This window comes from Diabrotica virgifera, chromosome 6, assembly GCF_917563875.1.
Source record: "Diabrotica virgifera virgifera chromosome 6, PGI_DIABVI_V3a".
In the NCBI taxonomy this organism is placed as follows: domain Eukaryota; kingdom Metazoa; phylum Arthropoda; class Insecta; order Coleoptera; family Chrysomelidae; genus Diabrotica; species Diabrotica virgifera.
The window spans coordinates 78,432,616-78,459,097 of record NC_065448.1 but is presented as its reverse complement, the minus strand read 5'-3'; the positions used below and the strand labels follow the sequence as shown (position 1 = coordinate 78,459,097).

At 31.9% G+C, this 26,482-nt stretch overlaps 1 protein-coding gene across 1 annotated transcript in view; it reads left to right on the top strand.

The window, feature by feature from the left end:
- Window positions 1-26,482, top strand: part of LOC126886102 (DNA-binding protein D-ETS-6-like) — a 244,754-nt gene that overhangs the window by 49,707 nt on the left and 168,565 nt on the right. Inside the window, exon 2 of the mRNA XM_050652946.1 lies at window positions 21,447-21,614. Coding sequence (XP_050508903.1) covers window positions 21,447-21,614 — 168 coding nt within the window. The remainder of the gene's footprint in view (window positions 1-21,446; window positions 21,615-26,482) is intronic.

Below are 26,482 nucleotides of genomic sequence, written 5' to 3'. Positions count from 1 at the left end.
CCCTAGGGGTTGAAATCAATATTTCAAGCACATTTTTTCGAAAGTATGGTAAAATTATTTTATTTTTAAATTAAATAGGCATATTCAGTACAATTCATAGATTACTCTAGAAAAAATTCAATTAAAAATACTGAAAAATAAGCCAACGGTGACAAATTTTTAAAAGACCCCTCAAAATATAATGAATTTTGCGGTGGACATCAGAACGCATCATTGGATCATGGTAAATAAAAAGTTCAAAAAGATTTTATTCACATATGAGTTTCTCGAGGTAATGCTGACTTTTTGATATCACGTAGAAGTCAAAACAACCAATTTTTTTTTGGAAAAAAGGGGGAAAATTAACATATTATTTATTATTGTTAAACAAAAAATAATCATACAACAAAAAATATCTCGACAGCGTTACCTCAAGGAATGTCTAAAGAAAATATATACAAAATTCCAGGTGGGTCGGTCAAGTAGTTTTTGAGTTGCAATGTCTACAGCCTTTGAAAAAGCAGTTTTGAGGAAAACGCGTTTAAAGTATTGTCAACTTTTATTTTCAATTTTAAAGAAAATTAGAACAGCTGTTGACCGTTGTTCACTACGTTCAAGCGTGCTGGCGCGAACCTGCTGCAAATCGAGTCGAAGGTAGGTCTATTCAACACTATCTCCCCACCTCCCTACTTTCGACTCGCTTTGCAGCAAGTTCGTGCCAGCGCGCTTGAGCGTGGTGAGGAACGGTTAACAGCTGTCCTTATTTTCTTTTGTAAATTACAGTGGAACCTCGATAACTCGGATTAATCGGGACCACGACCGATCCGGGTTATCGAAAATCCGAGATAGCCGGAGAATATGGTAAAAATTAATAAAATACGGTATACTTACAGATAAACTCCGTTAGAATTGAAATAACATGAAATATATTTATAAATATGCACAGTATTACCTACTCATTAAAATTACTAAAAAATACACCAAACCCAAACGTAAGCAGAACAATACCAGACACACAATACTAAAGACCATTGTTTATAAAAGAATTTTTTAAAAAGTCTTTCCTAAACAATGCTGACAGTTTGAAATAAAAACGAATAGATACTACAGACAGCTGGCTGTTGTTTCTGCGGCGTGTACTATGAGTCATTTTTAATCTCGTGTTCAAATTACACACATAAGTACACGACACAGAGAGTCTAGACACATTATCTCTCAAATATTATATTACATACATTTTTATTGTTGAAAGGATTGTCTGATAATTAACTATTTTGATTGGAAATAAGCCACAATTAAATTGAAAAATACAAAATATTGAAAATCAAAATGTTTATCTGATGAAAATCGGTCCGGGTTAGCCGGACTTCCGGGTTATCGGGGGCCGACTTATCGGGGTTCCACTGTACTCCGCGATTTGAAAACATATTCCGGTGTGCATCACTTTACCATTTGACAGACAAAAAAGAAGTTGAAAATAAAAGTTGACAATACTTTAAACACGTTTTTCTCAAAACTGCTTTTTTAGGTTGTAGACATTGTAACTCAAAAACTACTTGACCAACTCACCTGGAATTGTGTATATATTTTCTTTAGATATTCCTTGAGGTAACCCTGTCGAGATATTTTTTGTTCTATGGTTATTATTTGTTTAACAATAATAAATATGTTGATTTTCACCCTTTTTGCAAAAAAAAATTGTTTAGACTTCTGAATGATATCAAAAGTCAAAATTAGATAAAACTAAAAAAACTCGACAGCGTTACCTCGAGAAACTAATAAGCTAATAAAATCTTTTTGAATTTTTATTTACCATGATACAATGATGAGTTCTGATGTCCACTGCAAAATTCATTATATTTTAAAGTGTCTATTAAAAATTTGTCACCGTTGGCTTGTTTTTCAGAATTTTTCCTTACATTTTTTCTTAAGTAATCTATGGATTGTACTAAATAATATGCCTATTTAATTTAGAAATAAAATAATTCTACCATACTCTCAAAAAAAATGTGTTTGGAATATTGATTTCAACCCCTTCCCTTCGTCCCCCTTAACGATAGCTATGACACGATTTTGATAGACAACCCATACTAGAAATATTTGTTTATGTATGAAATCTAATAAAAAAAATGTTTCATCCGGCAAGCAGATGAGTATACATAGGTCGACCTATATTCGGACCCTGTACTAACACGCTTTGTCCAGCGCGCTTGAGCGTAGTGAGAAATGTTCAACAGCTGTTCCAATTTTTTTAATAAATAACTCCGCTATTCAAAAACATATTCTGGTATGCATCACTTTATCATATGATATACAAAAAAGAAATTAAAAACAAAAGTTAACAAAACTTAAAACGCTTATTTCTCAAAACTGCTTTTTTCAAAGACGGTGGACATTGTAACTCAAAAACTACTACGCCGATCCGCCTAACATTTTGCGTATATATTCATTAGACATTTGGTGAGGTAAACATGTCGATATATTTTTTGTTTTTAGTCCAGAGAAATAAGATTTTTCTCGTAACACATCGCCCTCCAGGCCGAAACCAAATTTTTGAGTAGTTTAATATGTAGTATTTTGAGTAGTATAATAACCTATATGTTTCCTGCAGCCGATTTTGATTATATACATAGTTATAAACAAATGAAGATCAAAAAACGGTAAATTTTCGATTTTTTCGTCTATAACCAAAAAGTTAACCATTTTAAACAAATTTGAGAGTAAGAAACTTATAAATCGTCTAAAAAATTTCAATATGGCGTTCGCTGAATATGTCTATCCTTATTGGTATGGTTGCTTAGAAAATTGCAAAATAAATAATAAATTTTGAGTTTTTATAAATATTCATAACTTATGTAAAAATTAACTTAGAACCTTCTTGTTACACGAATTGCTGAGATTTTTGGTGCATAAATTATATTTTAAATTTCAAAGCAATTGGTCAAATAGTTTAAAAGTTATTTAATTTGTTTATCAAAAATTCATTTTTTTGCAACACTGTAAGTCAGAAAATTATGAGGTTACAGTAAGACTTCTGACAGTTTATGGAAGAAGAACATTTATACTATTGACTTAGTTAAAAAAAATGACAAAAAGTAATTTTAAACAGTGTAAAATTATTTTGCAAAAACACGTCGATTTCTTGCTTACTTATAAACAATTAGAATAACTTTTTAGTCGTTACACGTAGAAAAATTATTTTTTCATATTTGGAAAGACTGATTTTTTATAGACATTTAGAAAGAAAACAATTGTCCTAGGACAATTAGGGACGAAGTTAGCCCCCCTTTTTTTTAATTCACATGTTTTTGGAAAATAATTTTGCAGAATTTAGTATTATTTTTTGTCATTTTTTTTTAAATAAAATTAATAGTATAAATCTTCTTCTTTCATAAACTATCCAAAGTATTAGTGTAACTTCATCATTATCTGACTTATAGCGTTGCAAATAAAAACAAATTAAATACCTTTAAAACTATTTGACCAATTGCTTTGAAATTTAGGGTATGCTTTAAGCACCAGAAGTCTCAGCATTCCGTGTAATAAGAACGTTCTAAGTTAATTTTTACATAAGTTATGAATATTTATAAAAACTCAAAATTTATGATTTATTTTGCAATTATCTAAGCAACCAATAAGGATAGACATATTCAGCGAAAGCCATATTGAAGTTTTTTTATACGATTTATGAGTTTCTCACTCTCAAATTTGTTTAAAATGCTTACCTTTTTGGTTATAGACGAAAAAAGCGAAAATTTACCATTTTTTGATCTTCATTTGTTTATAACTATGTATATCATCAAAATCGGCTGCAGGAAACATATAAGTTATTAATACAGAGGTCCATACTACTCAAAAAATTTGGTTTCGGCCTGGAGGGGGTTGTGTCACTAACAGGATATTTTTTTTCTTATTTCTCTGAACTATTTATGCTTATTTTTTATTTCACAATAATAAATATGTTGATTTTCGCCCTTTTTGTGCAAAATATTTCGTTGTTTTGATTTCTGAGTGATACCAAAAAGTCAAAAATCGTTATAACTAAAAAAACTCGACAGAGTTATCTCTATAAACATATAAACTAATAAAATCTTTTTAAATTTTTGTGTACCATGATCCAATGATAAGTTCGGATGTCCACAGCAAAATCCATTTTTTTCGAGGTGTCTTTAAAAATTTGCCACCGTTGGCTTATTTTTCAATATATTTTTTTAAATATTACTTGAATTACTAGATAATTTAAAAATAAAATAATTTTATCATACTTTCAAAAAAAAAATTCACAAAAATGTGCTTGAAATCTTGATTTCAACCCCTACGCCCCCCTCCTTAAGGATAGCTATGACACGATTTTGATGGGCAACCCATGCTGGTCGTGTTTGTCTATGTATGAAATTTAATAAAAAAAATATTTCATACGGCAAGCAGATGGGTATATTTTGACCTCCTATTATATAAAACAAAATATGTACAATTTGGCTAACACTGATAGAGATAAAGTATACAGTGTAGCAAAGCTAAATGAAATTAAATCAATATTTCGTGAATGAGCTATTTTGGAAAAAATCCTGAGATAGGTCGATTTTTATTTTTATATTACGATTTTTTGGTATATATATCATACTAATGACGTCATCCATCTGGGCGTGATGACGTAATCGATGATTTTTTAAATGAGAATGTAGGTCGGGTGCTAGCTCATTTAAAAGGTTATTTAATTCTCTATTCAATAATATCAACATAATTGACACAAACAGAAGAATTCATGTAGTTCATCTAATTCAAAATACATTTTTCACATCTTTTCGCTTAAGTTAAATGTTCAAACTATCAAGAGCCAGGTGGGTAGCGGCTTGAACATTGAATTTAAGCGAAGAGCAATGCCTATAATCAAATAAACATTTTTTCTGTTTACTGACAGCAGAAAAATGTATTTTGAATTAAATAAATTACATACGTTTTTCATTTTGTCAATTAATTTTATTAAAAAAAATTTGGACAGCCTGTATACATAATTATGGTAATGTTTATATTACTGGATAAAGAGTTGCATAACCCTCCAAATAAGCTAGCACAGGACCCATATTTTCATTTAAAAAAATCATCGATTACGTCATGACGCCCAGATGGATGACGTTACTAGTATAATATAAGATATGCCAAATTTAAAAATAAAAATCAATCTGTTTCAAGATTTTTTCCAAAATCGCTTATTCACGAAATAATGTTATTTAATTTAGCTCTGCCACACTGTATACGTTTGCAAGTTCTATAAGTGTTTTAATCGTATCAGAGATAAAACTTAGAGGAGAAAAAAGCTATCCATGAAATCGTAAATGCCATGCCCCATATCATATGGCATATGGTCTCACCGATAAACCTATTACGATATCTGCAATCAAAGAAGGACATACTTGATAATCTGGAAATTAAGAAGTGACGAGATATGATATAATATAATATCATTAGGTAGGTACTAAAAACCTTTATAATGAAGGCATATTTTAATAATTATTTAAGTTAATAATTATTTTAGTTTAATTATTTATACCTATAGGCCTATTTAATTTAGTTCGTAAGAACACTCGTAAACAATTCGTTCAGAATTGACTTAAAAACTATTGAATGTTGGTAAGTATGTATATTTTTTTCTGTAGTTCCTTTCTTTTTTTAAGTACCTGTATAAGAGATATTATTGATATTAGTTAATTGTAAGAGTATAACAGGTATATAACTTTACTGTTCCGCAACGTTAAAAAAAATTATACAGATATAATCTCTTCCTATGAGTGGATGACCGGAGGGGAATGAAGAAGAAATTAATTCATGAATGAATTCCTCGGACCTCTTTTTAAACGAGCGCATACCAAGAGAATTACTCACAGGTATCCTGATCTGTATCGACAAACCGAATAACTCGTACCTTAATTGGGTATGTTTGGACCACCTTTTATTGACTTACTTAAATGATTACATTCCAATAAGTGTGCGAAAATGCGTAAAAATTTAGCTACATGCCTACTTAATAATCATTAAGGCCATCGGTACATAATTCGCAAATATTTTACGGGTATCCCTACTTTTTCTGTCTTTACGCTGCAAATTACGTGTAGTAAAATTCACACTGGTATGGGTATCAATATGTAAACATGACTAGAATGTCATTCTACTTGAAAACGTCATCATTAATTTAAAGAGATGAATTTTGAATGTTCCTAGATAACTGTTATTTTTATAATTGCAAATGATTAATTCAGTTAATAAATGTGATAATTTTTTTACTAACTATGTATTCAGTGATTGTAATAATTTATATGTAAAACAAAAACTAATACTCAATCGAGAAAAGAGGAAATGTGTTAAGTGATTTTTTAATAATATATTGTTACTATGAAACGCTTACAATTTTGAACATCTTTAACAACAAAATACTTTTATCACAGAATATATTATCCTGATGTATTCTCTGCTTGGATCTTCCACAAATAACACACAATAAATAACTTTTTATTAAATTCACGTCTTAAATCAGTTATTTATCAAATACACTATATATCAATATGATTTAATCAACAACTCAAAATATTCCCGATGCCATGTCAATTTTTTAAAATTGTCACTGATTGTCACTGTCTGACTGACAGTATGCTGACAATATTCTATTCCACTGAGTGCGTTGTATGACAAAGATAGATTTGGAAATATTACCACGGACATTGTGTTCATTTTTTTCGAATCTTGAAAAAACCAATAACTATTTTTGAAAAATTTAAACGCAGAATGAAAGACTATATTATTACCGAGGGCCGAAAGTCCCTTAGAATCAATAAAAAGTTTATTTTGAATCAGATATTTTAAATTAAATATCACACTAAATTTTCTCTTAGATTTTCACCCCTGTAACTTATTAAAATAAACAATATAGAAGTTCTCAGGGACTTTCGGCCCTCGCTAATAACGTAATCTTTTATTCTGCGTTTAAATTTTTCAAAAATACTTATTAGTTTTCTCAGGATTCGAAAAAATGAATCCCCATTTGAATAGCATTGCAGCCAAAAATACGTACCCATCCTCTTAATATGTAACTGACAAAATACACCTAGTCTCAAAAGTTATGCATCACCTAAAATTTTGCTCATTTTCATAGTTGATTTTTTTCGTGAGAAGACTACGGATTCTGCTAATTTTTTATTACGTTATATTTTTATTACGCTACACCATTGTATGGTAGAAACATATGATTATATTATAGATTTTTCTTTGGTATTTACACAGTTGGACGAATGTTTACTCAAACTTCTTTTTTTAATTTATACCGGGTGGAAGAAAAGAAATATTTTTCTTATGTTAAGTTTGAACAGAGGCGTAGAGCTACCGCCGTATCATCCGTATCAAATATACGGGGCCCCTGGCATGCACCGGCATACGGTAATGCCCCAGCATGTCGAAACAAAAATTCCATTTAAAAATATTGAACAAAATATTCTACAAATTCACTATTAGGTCGTTTTGAAACAGTGTGTACTGTTTCGGTATCGACATTTTCGTGTATGTATTGTACCTATTCTTTATCTATGTTACCGGCCAAACCCGATTTCAGGACAAACTAGTTTGGCCTAGGCCAATAGGATAAACTAGTTTTTCTATTTGGCAAAACTAGTTTATCCTATCGCGATTAGGACAAACTACAGTCCGTCTAATATACTTACCGTCATTATCTACGTGAGAGATCTAAGTTGACATTGTTGCCCAATTACAAAAAATTCTTGAATTCATTTTAAATCAAATATATATGTATTACATAATTTTTGCGGAAGTGGATTATACAACAAAACAAATTAATATTCAATGTAAATAAATAAAAACTTTAGAAATAGAAAAGAAGAATTAAGTTATAATCATACGTTAAAGTAAATAATAAAAATAGTAAATATAATAAAACATATATTTATAGTAAAGAATAAAAACAAATATGAAGTGTCATCACCGCAACTGCCAAATAAATGTTACCAATTTACGCCAAAATATCACCTTCGTTCGATTACAGTTACAGTGTGTTCCCAACAAATGTGCTTCATAAAAAGGCTTTATAATCCATTTATACAAATTAAATGAAACATATTATTGTGTATTTCTTCCAATATTATTTCCAAGAAATCTTCCAATATTATTTCTACGCGTATATAATAAAATATGTCTACTGGCTAAAATTCCAGTGTACTCGGCAAAATGATTCTAAAAAAGAACACACCTACAACATACTATACATAGGTATAATATTCTTACATTTCTGTATATTCCACCACTATAATTGCAATATGTTTATAAACAAACTTAACAAACTCTAAGACAAATGGGAAAATGAACAAAAGGCCTATTTTGGTGGTAATTTAGGAGATCAAGATAAATCCTGAGCTCCACCTGTAGTGTGCAAAACTTGTATTGAAAACTTGCGACAGTGAGTGGACGAAAGGACAACGAAAATGTTTAAATTTGGTTTTCCAATGGTATGGAGGGAACCAAAAATCATTTTGACGATTGGTATTTCTGTCTTGTGAATATAAAGGGCATTAATCGTCACAATCGATATACGTGAACATATCCTAACCTGGATTCAGCAATAAGACCAATTCCACATCAGCTTCAGCAGATACCCATTTCGATATTTAGCAGCCTACCTAGGTTACCAGAGGATAATGCCGAAACATTATTTGACGAACTGCAGACTAATAGATTTGAGGAAGACGACAGTGATTTTGAAGGGGATTCAACACGTCCTGAGCGCTTTACTCAGGAAAAGCTAAGTGATCGTATCAGAAATTTGAACCTTCCCAAGGATTCTTCCGAGTTGCTTACCTCCAGACTAAAAGAAAAGAATGTTCGTCACTCAGACACCAAAATTACATACTACGGTAATAAAGATAAAAGATCTTTTGCCTTTTTTTCTCAGCAAGATGATACGGTTTTTTAAAGGACTGTTAGAAAAAATTGGTGGATCGGAGTATACACCAGATCACTGGCATCTTTTTATCGACAGTTCCAAACGAAGTTTAAAGTGTGTCCTTCTAAATAATGGCAACAAATATGGAAGTATACCAATTGAGCATTAAAGTGGAATAAATGCTCAACAATTTTAACAAACACGGTTGTCATATGAGTATTAAAATTCATTACTTCCACAGCCACTTAGACCGTTTCCCAGAAAATCTTCACCAAGATATCAAAACGATGAAAGAAGGGTATCAGGAAGATGGGGCTATCACATGATGGCGGATTACTGCTAGAGTCTTCAAAGGGACCGTCCTTTTAAAGCCTTTGCAAGAAAATCATATAAAAGGAAGTTTTTAGGTGACGCCGAATAACACATTATTGTTGCGACGCTGCCGGTTAGGTTAGAGTTAAAGTTAAGTTTTTTGGCGGATATGTGTGATGATTTTTGTAAGTACATTATAGTACAATTAATATCTTACTTTTTATTCGTATTTGGTTTATTTCATGGGTAGCAGCACTACATATGTAGGTAATGCTGCGTTAAATTACCCTATATGCTAGAAATGTGATCTGTTGTCGTATTTTCTGAAAACGATCTGATGGAACAAATCTGGTGGCATTTTTGGATTCAGCAGACCCAAATTACCTAGAAACTGCAAACTGAAAATTTCCGGCAGCAAACTGTGTGTTTACCAGTGTTATGTGTATCTATCTGCCGCCGCTTGTCGTTATACCATAAGAACAACGTTTCTTTTAGGGGAGTGCATATAGATGTTCACTTCGGAAAAAATCAAACAAGATAGAACTTTTTGTAATTTCATTAAGAAATGTTTAATAAACAACATATCAAAAAGTTCTACTCGAGAAGTGGGTGCTTCATTTTTTATTAAACAAATGAACTACGAAGTTTTATGTTTTTTTAAATAACTCCGAAAATATAAATTTTAAAACAAAACTGACTTGACCATTGAAAAATTCAGAAAATTTTACAAAAAAACCTTATATAAAGAATTTTCTAAAATTAAATCTGTATCTTCTATAATTTTTTATTTATAACGCCAAAGTCACCCTTCTCACAAACATTGGCGCACTGTAAACTAGCGTACGACGAAGTGCAAGGTTGAGTTATTTTAATGTAATTCTTTAACTAACGGATCAAATGAAATTTTACAAACTGAATCTAAAAGAAGAATAATTAGATATCTTATGGTTATAATAAAAAGAAATAAAATGTATGGGTATAAGTACGGTGGGGGCGGAAAATGAGCCTTACATGAATTTTGTTTAAAAATGATTTAAAAATGTGTAACTAATACAGTTTTTCTTATAAAACCCTCAATTTTGCACAACTTACCTTTCAAGCGTCGTACTAAATGATGCTTCATTAAAAAAAATCTCAAAAATTAAATTCAAATGATATGACGTCTTAAAAAATATAATTTTTGAAATTTTCGTAGTTTTATAGAATTACCACCATTTTAAGACGGTATTACTCAAGTTTGAACAGATATATTACAGTTTTATAAATGCTTTTTTAAAGCTTAGGATGAAATCTTTAAAATTCACTAAATTATTTTACTTTAGAAATGAAATAAACTGTTTCTTTTTGAGAAAATTAAGAAAGATAACAAAAATGTAATACAAAAACCGAAAATTACCAGCTAAAAAAATGTTTATATAAAGTGATCAAAACGTTTTTCTGTAAAACTAACCTAAAATATATTTAATAATAAACTTCAACAATAATAAATGTTCAGCAAAAAAATTTTTTTTAGCTCTTATACAGTATGTCTGCGTAACTTGGAACCTATTGATAACTTTTTTTACCAGTTTTACGAAAAAAAGTTATTCTTTATAAAATACTCTGCATCGTATATAGTCTAAGATGCAATCATCAAATATCAAATTTAATGAATTTTATACGAGGTGTGTAAAAAAATATGAATTTCACTCAAGAGTAAAGCATCGTTAAATTTCACAATATCGAAAATTGTTATTAAGGAAAGTTGTTTGGAATTAAAAAAATTGTTTTAGTGTTCAATTACATCCTTCTAATTAAAATATTGTGAATAATAAATGCATTTAATTCTTAAGAAAAATTCATATTTTTTACATACCTCGTATAAAATTTAAAAAGTTTAATATCTGATGGTTGTATCTTAGATTTTAGACCAGGTAGAGCATTTTATGATGAATAACTTTTTTTCGTAAAAGTGATAATAAAATAGTTATCATAATTGAAATAAAATGATGATGAATATCCGTAATTTGAGAAAATATTGAAAAATTTTTTTCGATTAGAATAATGTAATTGTATATTTAAACATAGTTTTTAATTTCAAACAACTTTTCATAATAGCATTTTTTGATATTCTGAAATATGAAGGTACTTTACTCTTCAACGAAATTCATATTTTTGACATAACTCGTATAAAATTGATAAAATTTGATATCTGATGGTTGAGTTTTAGATTTTTGACTATCCAGAGCATTTTATTAAGAATAACTTTTTTTCGTAAAATTGATAATAAAAAAGTTTTCCATGTGGTTCCTAGCTACGCCGACATACTGTATAAGAGCTTCTGTATAAGAATTTTAAAATTGCAATGCCATATTCGGATTCAGTATAATCAAAAACAAAATAGAAACATATTTGATCAAAGTAAAATGATGAATTTAACGATATTTTTAAAATTATTAATACAAAACAATTATTATTGTTTAAACAATTAATAAACAATTATCGGAAAGATACGCGAGTAGAACTTTTTACTTTAACATGTATATAAACTAACAAAAAAAGGTTTAGAAAAATATAAGCTTGTTTGAATTTTTCCGAAACAATACATGTTTTCGTTCTAATTGCACTCCCCTATTTGTTTAATCTAATTTTCACCGTTGGCTGTATATGAGGCACTATATAATGCCAAATTGCAATGTTTGTAATCGCTTTTTCTTAGAATTTTTAAATTTTTTTTAAATGTTTGCCAATGACGACATCGCTGTCAACTGATGTTTACATCTAGTGCATTTCCTTCTTCTTCTCTAAGTGCCATCTCCGCGATGAAGGTTGGCAATTATCATGGCTATTCTGACCTTCGAGGCAGCTGCTCTCAACAGTTGCCTTGAGCTGCAACCAAACCATTCTCTCAGGTCCTTCAACCAGGAAACTAGGAAACGCGTCTCCTTCCTACGCTTCTCCCACCCTTCCCGAAATGTCCGAGATATTTCAATTTCCTTTATTTTATCGTGTGCTCAATTTTCCTCTCTCTGCCTATTCTCCTTAACACTTCTATATTCGTGACTCTATCTATCCATGAAATCCTTAACCTAAATTCTTAATTCTAAATGTCCACATTTCAAACGCTTCACGCTTCTAGTCTAGTGCATAGCTTATGCGAATAAACTAAGTAGTTCAAGTCAAAATTTAGAAGTGGCTGATTTCTATGCATGCAAGTTAATATTTTTAAATAAGACTTACAAAAAAAATACTTTTAATTCAAGCAAATACATAACTGCAGTGGCGGCTCGTACCACTTTAAGAAGGTAGTGCCACAACTCGGGCAGCCGCCAAAATTTTTAGTGACGGATTCACGATATTGTCAAAAAAAGGTATACTGACAACAAAAACTAAAAAAAATATGCGCGGATACTTTTATCTTATGTACATATCTTAAGTTTATTGATCTGAGGTGCCAAGCAATTGTCCAACATTGATCAAAATCAAAACAGTTCCGTAAATTAATTAATAATAAAAACCTCTTAACCTACCACCAGCATTTACTGCTGATAGTGCTTGAAAATTGTTATTACGATTTAGTCTCTATTTACCAATTTATAAAAATAATACTATTTCATTATTCACACACATGCACAAATTTTTGTAATGTCACTTTTAAAGTTTACGATATATGAAGTTCATTCATCTATTTTTTGGTTGCAAAGTTTTCAATGACTTTATAATTAAAATTATCAATACAATTTACAAAATGCTTTTCTGCAGATAGCATACCTAAAGCACTAGGTTTCGATGTAAACATCGAAAAACAGCGTTCTGCTTCAGATGTTGATATAGGAATGGTAACTAAAATACTTAAAAGTTTAATAGTTTCTTCAAATGTGCTTTTTGAACCTTCCCTCTACAATAAAACCAATAGCGAAACAGCCCCAGAGGTAGTACTTAATTCGTCTCGCTAATACAGTACCTACTTCTAATTCAGTTTTAAACCGAGTTTTGCTTAAAAATTAAAATTGTCTCCATGGTTCATTAAGAAATGATTCGGAGAACTGATGCTTATAAGCAGAAAACTTCTCCGACATAAATAAATTAGAAGCAACTAAATGTCCGGAGAAGGTAGACCTTTGAAAGATCTGGTACTTTGAATAATATGAACCTTTAAGTCGTTGTCTAATTCGGCGCTAAAATTGACCAGCTCCTTAAATATGCCTCTATTTTCTGAATTTTCTTTTTCGTCGTGACCTCTTAAAGCTAACTCGAAAGCTCCACAACACCTTATAACATTTGTAGTTTTTTTTTCTAGCGAAAAACCACCAAAAAAATGTTTAAAATACTAATCTTTATTGTCAATTAATAAATTAAACTTAAGAAATAATCAAAATATTATCAAAATACCCACGATCATGATGCACCAAAAGTTTAATTATAAATACAAAAACTTTTTAACAGAAAATATACATAATAAAAGCGACAAACCAGCACGTAAAGAAACTCAAAATAAATAGACCTGGCTTCATACCCTCGTGCCTGGCACAGAGATTCTAATGTTAAGGTATACTAATAGTCCAATATAGCCCTTTCTCTGTCACTTACATATTATAATGCTCGTAAAATCTTTCTCTCTTTACTCGTGCCAGTACTGACTTCGGCGCGAAGGAGATTCTCCTGTCGAATACTCTCCGCTGTCGGCAGGGATGGTATTGCGCCCATAGTTGCCATATTTTATATAATTTATGAAGATCAAAAGAAATACACACAAAAAAATTAATAGGAATTAAAAAGTTTTGAAGATAAAAAATATGTTTATGGATAGTTAGCAAGGTAGTGCCATGGCTCTATGGCACTACCTCACGGGCCGCCACTGCATAACTGTAACTGTATACAAAGAGTTGCATTTTTTTTGGCCATCAGTATATAAAAGTTCATGCATATGTGTTAATTTATTAAAATTACAAATTTTTTATACTTATTCTTCATCCAATTCCAGCACTTGTTTTTGTTTAATGTTCCATTATTTGTTTTACTTAACGTTTGAAAACAGTTCAATATAAAAAGATCAACAATACATGACAATATGGTAGCTCATATAAAAATAGTTATATCCGGTTTATTAAAATCTTTATTATTCGTAAGTCTTTAAAGCGGAAATGATTCAACGTCGTTAATATAAATAATACAGTAGAATATTTCTCGGAAGAAATTATTCACCAAAATAAATTACTTACTGTAACCTAAGTCAACTCTAAACAAAAACGTTTTTTTTTCTAAAAATAATGTCGCATTTCGCACGAACTCTCTTCAAATTACAGAGTAACGCATTTTAATTTGGTGAGTAATGTTGGTTCAAATGATTGAATATCTCTCATCCATCCGAGAGCAGAGATCATTTCAATGAACGAGGTAAAAGGGAGTCCCACTGAGTAGGTTAAAAATCAAGGACGGAAGGACGGCAGTTATTATTACATTAAAAATAATGTATGCAAGGTAATTTTCCTGTTGCTATAAATATCCTTACTTATAAATCATATTGTTTAATTGGCACCTTTTTTTGTTAAATACAGGAATTCATCAACCAGCCGGGGTTAAAAGTGGGATGTAAATAAAAAACTCTTGATACTTATAGGTAAATACCTATTACCGTTGTCCGTTGATTGTTAAAATATACAAGGTAGGTATATTATTTATCAATCAACGCTATTACGTTAAATCAATTACTTATTTTTATACATAGGGTGTTTTAAAAGAAGGTAATACCTTCTCTAGGATAGGTAAAAAACTGAAAAATAATTGGGGTTTACTTAGTAAAACACTTTTGTAACGCCATGCGTTTTCAAGATATCTACAGGGCGCTGACGAAAAAGAATTTAAATATTTTTTTCGATTTTGTTGAGACTACTGGCAACATTGTAATGGAATTTGGTGGGTTTTAAGAGGTAGTTTTTGACATACAATTATTAGGAATTTTATATTCACCACTGGCGCGCATATTTTTTGACATATAATTTGTGGCAACAATCTGTCTTTCCTATTTTTCATACGCAGAGCCCTTTCAATTAATTATTTAAATTTGAATTTCTTTCGTTTTATCAAATCTGTAATATTAAGTTTTCCTATTTATAAAGATACATTTAAAAAACAGCTTCACTTTATGTAACAATCATAACGAACGTCAATGCTATAGGTAAGTATATTTTCTACAGCAAATGCAAATGGGACCACATCCAGCAAGATTTCGGGTCAAGTCAGCCAAACCAGTAAATGCAGTTACTATAACCTCAATCAGTCCAAAGTTCTTCTTCTTCTTCTTTTAGCATCATAACCCTGTCTAGGTCTTTGGCTGTCTGGCTTGGCTATGTACTTCTCTTCAGACATCTCTTGTCTCCTTCTCCTCCATTATTTTCAATCATTCAGGTCGTCTTCCGCGTCATCCAATCATCTTGTTCTGGGACTTTCGTCTTCCTATCGGCTTTCATTATAATATTATCTTTAGTGATTTTATATCTTCTTGTGGCTGTATAAGACCAACTGCCCATTGCCTCAGCATTTGCTTCTTGGTCCATAATAATGTTATTAAAATAATGAATGGTTCTCCAGAGTTTGGATCCTCCATATTTTAATAATTCTGCCGAAATTCCGCCCGTCCCTGCCGCTTTATTGTTTTTTAGTTTCTTTAGTGTTGTTCCGCCGTATTGCCGTATTCGCGGTGTGCAAGTACTTGGAAGGGATACGCGAAACGATCGTGCGCGAATAGCGGAGAAATATTGCAACTTTCTTAAATAATTCATATTGTCAACTGAAATTGTCAAATTGACGTACATTTCATACCTTCTGTCATTGAAGCAGAAAAATTATATATTGCTCCACAATATTGATATGATATGCAATTATTATATAAAGGTAAATTTAATTAATTGTATTTTGCTTGCAATACTGCATTTTAATAACTAATTTTATTTACTACATACAATTGTTTACGTTTGAATAACATAACCTAAATCTTATTTTTTCTTCTTATTATTTTTTTGGACTATGGCCTTGAAAATTATCCAGTAACCAGGACCATATGATTAGCCAATATAATTAAAAGTGCGAATAAAAGTGCAGAGCGTAGAAATAGAAATAGGACCGTGCAAGTTCGGAAAAGCGACACCTATTTCTACGCTCTGCACTTTTATTCGCACTTTTAATTATACCGGGTGTCCACTTATATTTTCCCCCATTTTAACTGCCTATAACTTCTAAACGGTTCAAGATAGAAATATGCGGTTTTCGCTAAAATGTTATATTTTAGTAAGAGTTTTGTCTGAATGGATTGAATTTTTTATATCGCTTTCAAATACGAAATAAAAAATGGCGGATTTTTGAAAAAAACTTTGTTGACTTTTTTTTAATGGAACACCCAGTATATTTTTTTTGTATCTTGAAAGAAAGGTCATTCACCTATCCAGCGATATAAAGTTTTTCAAAATCGGTTGTCAAATCACTGAGTAATTAATTTTTAAAATGAGGGGTGCAACGTGGATGTTACATACCGTAAAACGGGGTTACTTTGCACCATTTATTATTATTTTTTTTTCTTAGAGTGGATATAAAGTTACTTGAAAGAAGATCTGAACTTTTTATTATATACATCTATTGAACAGGTCGTAATATAGCTTTTAATTTAGCTATTTTTTAGGTATATTGCATAATTAAAAGAAAAACCTAGTTTTATTAGTGGTGCAAAGTATACCCTAGAAGAGTCATACTTTGCACCACTCGATATTTTAATAATATTTGGCTACAATATGCTTACTGGTGCATAGTAATCCTACCGGATTTTAAACTTTGCACCAATTAAATGCAAAAAAATGTTCAGTGGCCAATTTTTTTAATTTAAATCTACCTACATTTATGAAAGAAGCATAAAAGGAAAAACATTGCTACATTTTAAATGAATAAACTTTATTATAACGGCAATAGTGAAAATACGAAGTTTGAAACTAATCCCACCACAATTTGTCGCATTCTGGAACAATGTACAATCCTCGTCTGGAAATTTTTTTGGGAGGTTTTATGGCACCAATGGCGAGTTTTTCATTAAATTCGCTTTCTTCTTCCATCTCTTGCACCTCATTTATTTCATCGTCTGATGAATCCCTGCCTACTGGAAAGTGGTCGTCCAAAACATTGTTCTCCTCTGAATCATCTACGATTTCTGGCTCAACAGCTTTATGAGGTGTGGAAGTAGATGCTTCAGTTAGATCTTTTAAACTAATTTCAGAATGGGCAATACTTTGTCCTGCCGGAACAGTTATTTTCTTTTTCTTCCCTTGTGTCTTAAACTTTGTGGCTTCCTTTCTTTTATCTTCTAAATACTGAATGAAAGTGTTTTCGATATCCGACGAACTTGATTTATTATTTGTTGAATCACTATCAGTTATCACATTAGATCGCTTAGTTGTTTTTAACCGCTCCAAGAGCGGTGTTACATCACAAGGAACGATACCGCATTTCTTAACCGGACTTTAATATCTGATCGCCATTCTTTTGTATTTTTTCGATTAATGACCGTAAAGCGTTGGAAAATGCTGTTTCTCAAGTACATTTGATCTACTGCCTACATGAGTTTCCTTATATTGAGATAAAATTTCCCTCCAGGCCTTTTTCATTGGAGCAAATAATGCAACATCTAACGGTTGTGTAACGGGGGTCCTATTCGGAGGCAAATATATAAAATGAATGTTGTGTTTTCGACACAAATCCAGGACATTAATATGAGAAGACAAATTGTCTAATAAAAAGGACCTTCTTTCCCTGAATTTTTTTAAGCCTAGGCAATAGAATGTTGTTAAACCAATTTGCAAATGTCTGTGATTCGAACCAACCAGAGGCAGTATTTGCATAACGTTTACCAGAGGGGCCATTTTCAGTCCCGGTGTCCCACAACTTCTTGGATTTGTACACCACATAAGGAGGTAGTAGCTCACCAGCTGCATTTCCACACATCATAAGAGAAATGCTACTTTTTGAAGAGTTACAAATTCGTTCAGGATATTTAACCCCACGTTTAGTTAATACCTTTTTTTTCCGGTATCATCTGTTAAGTTAGTCTCATCATAATTAAAAATAGCATCTGGCTCCACACCAGTTATAGTTTGTCTTAAATTTTCAATGTATTCAGTCATTTGGTCTGCATTGAGTGCTGTTCTGCTTCGTTTAATGTTTGAGGCTATCCTTGCAGTAAGGTCTTTATGGCGACTTAAAAATGATTTGACCCAATCGATACCTGGAGTATTATCCTTAAAGCGAGTAATATTTTTTCCTTGGCAATTTAAATAGCTCTTTATTATTTGCCGCAATTCCATCCCAGTAACAGGAAAACCAACATCACTAAGGCGCTGAATACATTGTACGAAGCACCTTTCCTCTTCGTACGAGAATATTGTTGGGTATCCTGGTTTTCCAGCGTGTACTCCTTTTAATTTATAAAATATAGTTCTCCTTGGGATTTTAAAGGTTTCAGCTGCAACTCTTGTGCTCATGCCATCTTTTATGGCTGACAAACATGCCTTCAGATCTTCTTCTGTGTAGTCTGCATATTTGCGAGATCCCAGTTTCCTTTTATAATGTCTGGGCATTTCCTAAAACAATTTTTCTATTTAACTTTTACTCCTGGGGATACTTTGCACCACTTGCAAGTTGGCGGTGCAAAGTATACCCAATTTCACGTCTTAAGTGCACATGTTAACAATGTTTTTTTTGTTATTGCTATCCTCGTTTAAAACCGTTATTTTAACAACTAAAAATCGCAATCGGTTATGGTATATATCATTAGATGTGTACTTACCAATTTTTGACCGCTGTGACTGTCTGTACTGTATGATTTTGCAAAGCCAGAAAATAATAAATTTTTAAGGTTGATATTCGAATCGTTACTGATGAATAACTAACGACCGCAGGGACAATCGCGCGCGTCTTACTGATGTATTGCGATGTTGCCTATGTGTTCTAAAGGTAGTACAAATATCTAAAGAAAATTGAGCGTATATTTACAAAAAATATACTTTTACACGTTCGGTGCAAAGTTACCCTGCTCAGTGCAAAGTAACCCCGTTTTACGGTACCTAAATAACATAACTGAGCAAAATGATATTATGTTATGTGATTTCCACATTGCATCTCTCATTTTAAAAATTAATTGCTCAGTCATTTTTGGCAACCGATTTTAAAAAATTTTATATCGCTGGATAGGTAAATGACCGTTTTTCAAGACACAAAAAAATATACTGGGTGTTTTGATAAAAAAAGTCAACAACGTTTTTTTTTTCAAAAATCCGCCATTTTTTATTTAAAAGCGATATAAAAAATAGTCATTTACCTAAAAACTTGAAAAAACGGTCATTTATCTATCCAGCGATATAAAAATTTTTAAAATCGGTTTTCAAATTATTGAGCAATTAATTTTTAAAATGAGAGATGCAATGTGGAAATCACATAACTTGCTTAGTTATGTTATTTAGGTATGTGATATCCACGTTGCACCTCTCATTTTAAAAATTAATTACTCAGTGATTTGACAACCGATTTTGAAAAACTTTATATCGCTAGATAGGTGAATAACCTTTCTTTCAATTTACTAAAGAATATACTGGCTGTTCCATTAAAAAAAAGTCAACAAAGTTCTTTTCAAAAATCCGCAATTTTTTATTTCGTATTTGAAAGCGATATAAAAAATTCCATCCATTCAGACAAAACTTTTACTAAAATAAAACATGTCAGTGAAAACCGCATATTTCTATCTTGAGCCGTTTAGAAGTTATAGGCAGTTAAAATGGGGGAAAATACAGGGTGTCCCGGAAAATAGTGCGTTCCTTAAAGGTATAGGTAGAAGGCACCATGTAGAACAAAAAACTCTTATAACATTTTTTTCTAAATGCAACCGTTTGACCAAAAAATTAAAATGTATTTTGGTATCCAAATTTAAATCTGACAACTATGTGCGGTACGCAAATTTAAGCATAGACAGTCCCATGTAAATAGATAGTAGATGATAGTAAACAGATAGTTTTAAAGAATCCTGTTTAGTGTCAATGCCGAAAATGTTTTCGAATAGTGAGTGTATTACCTATTATGTTATTACCTATGAATGGTGTTTGTGAAAGGTTACTTGAAACATCTATTCGGTATATTAATTATTTTCAAGTAAGTACAACTTAGTTATTTCAGTTCACAAGTAAACAAATTACTGAGACATTATCTGGTGTATTTAAGTTCCACTGTAAACTATTAAAACTATGTAATTCAGTTAAAGCCCTCAGCAATACTCAGCATTCAACCCATTTAAACCTTACTAAATACATAATACTAGTTTAGTTAAAAGATGTGTTTTTATGTTAAAAGATGTGTTTTTATGTTAAAAGATGTGTAATTCGTTTAAAATTATGCAATAGGTATTTCAATACATTTCAAAAGAAAATAATTTTAGTAAACAAATAGTAAATACATAAGTATTACCTACTATTAGGTTGGATTATTTTAAATACTTTTAATCACAATCACAAACGAGTTCTTATTATGTTATTATGTCGTAGTGCGAACGATGTTGCCAGTTTATTAAAATTTCCAAACATTAAAATACAGGTATATGGAAAACAATGTTAACTTTTTTTTGGAAACGGTTAACTTTAGAAAAAAATGGTATAGGACTTTTTTGTTCCAAATTGTGTATTCTCTCCATACCTTAAAGGAACGCACTATTTTCCGGGACACCCTGTATAAGTGGACACCCGGTATTGATATATTATTATATACATTGTGTGGTTTTGATCACTTTTATCGTCTGCGTTTAGGTTTTCTTTGAAGTATTCTTTCCATCTCCTTATAATAATTTTAGTGCAAAAAGCTGTGTGCTTTCTTTTTTCTTTTTTATAATTTTCTGCTTTCGTGTCTTTTATTGTCTCTAGGACTTCTTGTACTTAATTGTTTTTCTCAAAACCTCTCTTTTTTCTGCTAACCTTCTTCTAACTTCAGTCAACTCTAAACAAAAACGTTTTTTTTTTCTAAAAATAATGTCGCAATTCGCACGAACTCGTAATTTTTGTAATTTTTTTTTATTTATAAAGAGTAAGACGAGTCTCATAGAAGATGCTGTAATACACAACAATGATAATCACCTATAGCGCTGAATTATGTACATTTTAAACTTTAAAATTAATATATAATTTTAATTATGTTAATAACAAGGATTTTTTTACAGATCCTTTTGAATGGACCACCACCCACATAAAGTCATGGTTGGAATGGTGTACTAGGAAATTTTCTTTACATCCGAAACCGGACCCACAAAGGTTTCCCGGAACTGGTCCCGAAGTCTGTGATTTAAGTAGAAGTGAGTTCGAAGATAGGGCTGCTAGCTCAAGATCAGGTAGGGTACCGGTTTTTTCACCTGTTAAATGTATCAGTTAAGTGGTATAAATTTCTTCTTTCATCATAATGCGGTATCTTATGTGTCGCCATTTAAAGATTAATGGGCTGGGGGAAAATGGTTTAAGACTAATAAAGTTATTTTCAATTTTATTTCTCGAAGATATTATAGATCGTTAAAAATAACGTTTCAACATCAGTAAAATCAAATAGCTTTATTGTGACACATAGGCGTAACCAGGATGATCCTAAGGGGGGGGTTACATCTACCTGAAAGGGGGGGTTACAACTACTGGAAATATCTGAGGGATATGATGTTAAGCGTATAGAGCTGAAAGTACATCCCAATGGGGGGGGGGTTACAACCCCCAAAACCCCCCCCTGGTTACGCCTATGTTGTGACAGGATGTAGAACGGCTGTCTTTTTAAGTTTTTTACTTATATTATAGCTTTTAATTATTTAACAAGCAATTGGAGTTCGTAAGTCCTGGGTTTTCACCCAACGTGACCGGAAGTGGAACCGGAAGTCGATATTTACATAAACTCTTCGTGTAACTTTGCGTCGATTGATATACGATTTCCCTAATTTTGAGTCAATTTTGCCAAACTTCTATTTTATTCTAGTTGTCAATGTGCAAAATCTTCAACAAAAATCTCAATATCAAATTAGAAGATGTTTTAATTGTGAAGAATAGGACATTTGCAAAATAATTGCAGAAGGCAAGGAAAGAAGAACAAAAGAATGAGGTCAGAAGGTCGCCTAGGTCGACATTCAGAAGCCCGTCATATAGTCGTATCTACTAGAAATACTAGGTACCTATAGGTATAGGTTTCTAAGAAATCGACTTCCCACATTTGACTCATCATCATCATCATCATCAGCCCATAGTCGTCCACTGCTGAAAATAGGCCTCCTCGAAAAACTTCCATTCAGATATATCTTGCTCTGCTGCAATCCACTTAATACAAATCCTCTTTATATCGTCAGTCCATCTTGTGGGTGGTCTTCCGGGGTTCCGTCTATCAGCTCTCGGTCTCCACTCCAAGATTTTTATGGTCCACCCATCATCTTTCATTTTAGTGTCTTGCCCACTTCCATTTAATTTTGGCTATGTGTTTTATAATGTCTTTTACACCACTTCTTCTACGAATTTCTTCGATTCTTAACCTATCTCTTAACGTTATGCCCAACAATGATCGTGCAGATCGTGCAGATGTAGAGTAAGTGTCTCTGCGCCATATGTAAGAACAGGCAGGACACATTGATTAAAGGCTCTTCTTTTTAATCTGATAGGTATATCGCCTTTAAAAATATCACGCAGTCTTCCATATGCTGCCCATCCCAGAATTATTCTTCTTAGCAGCTCAGCAGTTTGAGTTTGATTGTCTCTGCTAATTTTTACCGTATGTCCAAGGTATATGTAGCTGTCAACAACTTCAATTTCGACGTCTTCTACTTTAAAGGATGGCTCGGAACTAAATTCGTCATCAATTTTGTCTTTTGGTAATTAATATTTAGACCTACTTTACGTACTGCATCGCTGAGTTCATTTAACATATCATTGGCAGTTTTTAGGTCATCTGAAATCAGAACAATATCATCTGAGAATCGTAGAATTTATTCTTTTATTTTCTCATTCCAATGATTTCAAAGCATATTCAAGTACAGTAAAGAACTTAGGCGGCATAGTATATCCCTGTCGAATACCTTTCCTGATATATATCTTATTGGTAGAATCGTGCAGATTTATAGTTGTTGTAGCATTTCTGTATATAGATTCTATAATATTGGTGTACCTATGATCAATTCGACACGCTTCCAATGCCTTAAGTAGTGCGGGTAGTTCGATAGTATCAAACGCTTTATGGAAGTCTATAAACATTAGAACTAAAGGTCTATTGTATTCAGTTGATTTTTAAATCGACTTTGATGCACTGTAGGTGGTCATTTGTACCGTAGTTGGGGCGAAAACCAGCCTGTTCTCTTGGCTGGTACAGCTCAAATTTTGCTTCCAATCGATTGGTTATTATTCTGGTGTACAGTTTGTATAATTGGTTGAGTAGAGAAATTGGCCTGTAATTCTCTAGGTTCATGTTGTCACCCTTTATATGCAGAAGAATTGTAATGGAGTTATTCCAAGCTATAGGAATTTTTTGACTATACAAGTAGAGATTGAAGAGGTCTTGTATTTTTTTCAGAAGAGAAGTTCCGCTAAGTTTTATAGCTTCTGTAACTATTCCATCATCTCCTGGAGCCTTGTTGTTTTTCACTTTTTTGAGTGCATATTGTATCTTATCTCGAGTACCTTTTGCCTATTGTCTTTATTTGTGATATTGTTAATTTGGTTTGTGTATAATATAGTGTAGAACTCTTCTACTATTCCTAGTATTTTCTGTCTGTCTGTTGTTACTTCACCCTTTTTATCCCTAAGCTGGAAAATTTCTTTTCTACCTGTCGCCATTTTTCGTCTCAATGTCCCTTTCACTTTGTAGCTGTCTTCTTTCCAACGGCGTAACCAGGATGATCCTAAGGGGCGGGGGGTTACAACTTTGATTTGTCAATAACACATAATGGTGTTAAGCGTATAGAGCTCAGAGTATATCCCAATAGGGGGGGGGGTGGTTCAACCCCGACCCCCTTCTTTCTGTTATTTTGAGTTGTGTTTCTGAACTGTTTAGAAACACATTTGACTCTAAATTTGACAGCAACTAAACATAGCGATTAATAAAAATGAAATCGAATAGTTAAGAGAACAGGTGTTAATTTAGAAGAATGAATTAAATGCACTATTACAAGAATTCCAAGATATCTTGAACGAATTATAGGTTAAAAGTCAGTGTTACTTGAAGCAAAAGAGAATTTAATCAAAGAAGTAGGTCTCCGGATCACCACAGTTAAATAGGAAGAAGATAATGATCAGATTTCCCTTAGGCGAACCTTAAAATCATTTAGAAGGATAATGACTTAAACGTCATATGAGAATGACTTAAAAATGGAGCAACACAAGAAAATAAGAGGAAATAACCAAATATAGTGGCGTACCTACTAAAGGGAATCTACCTACTAAAGGCGTACCTACTAGATTCAATGGGAATCTCTGTATCCTTCCAATGGTCTATTATATCGGAAGTGGGAAAGTACCGATGGAGTACGTACATTTCAACAAGTGGTACTGCCAGAATTACACATTAAAAGTGTGTTGCAATAACTTCATAGCAGCCTTTCTGCAGAGAGGACAGAGAGGATCTTTTTGAGTCAAAAGAACACTGGCGGAGTTCGAGACAGATATTACTGGATCAATCGTCGACAAAATGTAGAAGGTTGGTGTAAGAAATATGATTTATGTAACGGTAGAAAAGTTCCAAGAACAAAGAAGTCGTGGTATAATGGAACAATATCTTTCCCGAGGTCTGTTTGAAGGATTTTCAGTGGATATCCACGGTCCACTTCCGAAGACAGGGAGAGGAAACAAGTACGTAATTTTTTAGATTATTATTAAGATTGTTTTTCAAAATGGTTTGAAATTGCACCTTTTCCTAATTAAGAAGCGACTACAGTAGCAGAAGAATTCATAGCGCAGACGTATCAAGACATAGAGTACCTTTAGAGTTACATTCTGATCAAGGACGAAAGTTTAAATCAGAATTATGGTAAGAATTAATGAAAATTTTGGTTTTGGTTATTCAGAAAACTTGCACTACGCCTCTCCGTCTGCAATCAGATAGAATATGCTAAATATACCTATAATAGAACTGTGTGCAATACCTTTTAATAATTGTTGCTGTTAATCAAAAAGAGTGGGATACTTTAATTCCTCTATTCGTGTTAGTCTTTAAAAGTTCCAAACATCAAGCAACCGGTTATTCTCCTTTAATGATGACCACCGGAATAGAATTTAAGTTTCCTCAACATCTTATTTTTGGAAGATTACCCAAGATTACTCAAAAACTATGTGAAAAACTGAACATTTCGATGTTGCCAAGGTGAGAAGATATCCTTTGAACATCGATTGATCAAATCCCGAAGAGCTTTTTGCAATACAATATCGAAAACCCCTTTGTTTTTTAATTGCTAATCAAACGGGAGCGACACTATTTTCAACCGTTGCATGTGTATAAGATTATAAGATGTAATCCGAGAACATTTGAAGTTTAAAAAATTGTTTAAAATTTTTTTTGACACATTTTTGATCCTGCAACATGCAAATTTGTTAATAGGGAACCTTTTTAAGCAAGATGGAGAAAAAAAATTGAATCAGAATATTTTTCCGCACATATATTTACGCATATTACATACAATGTTGTATACATGCAACAGTTAAAAATAGTGTAGCGACCGCTTGACTAGCAATTAAAAAACAAAGGGGTTTTCGGTATTGTATTGCAAAAAGCTTTTCGGGACTTCATCAATCGATATTCTTAAAATATCTACGTACCTTGGTATCATTGAAATTTTTGTTGTTTTACATAGTTTTGAGGGTTAAAATGGCCGATTTTGCAATTTTTAAAATTTCAATCGCTTATAGCTCGAAAACTATCACATTACAGAAAAGTCACTTAAGATATTTTCTATTTGGAATGATCCAAAAAACCTAAAAAAATTTGTCCGATGCAAAAAATTAGTTTTAGGAAAAAACAAAAAACAAACGTTTAAATTTTTTTTTGTCTTTTTGATCATGGCAACATAAAAATTTGTTAAGAGGGGATATTTCAAACAAGATGGTGAAAAAAAATTGAATCGAAATATTTTTCCGCACATATACAATGTATTTACGCATGATACATACAGGGTGAGGCAGATAAAAGTCCTATTAGAAATATCTCGAGACCTAAAGGAAACAGAATCGTGAAAAATGGAATGAAGGGGGT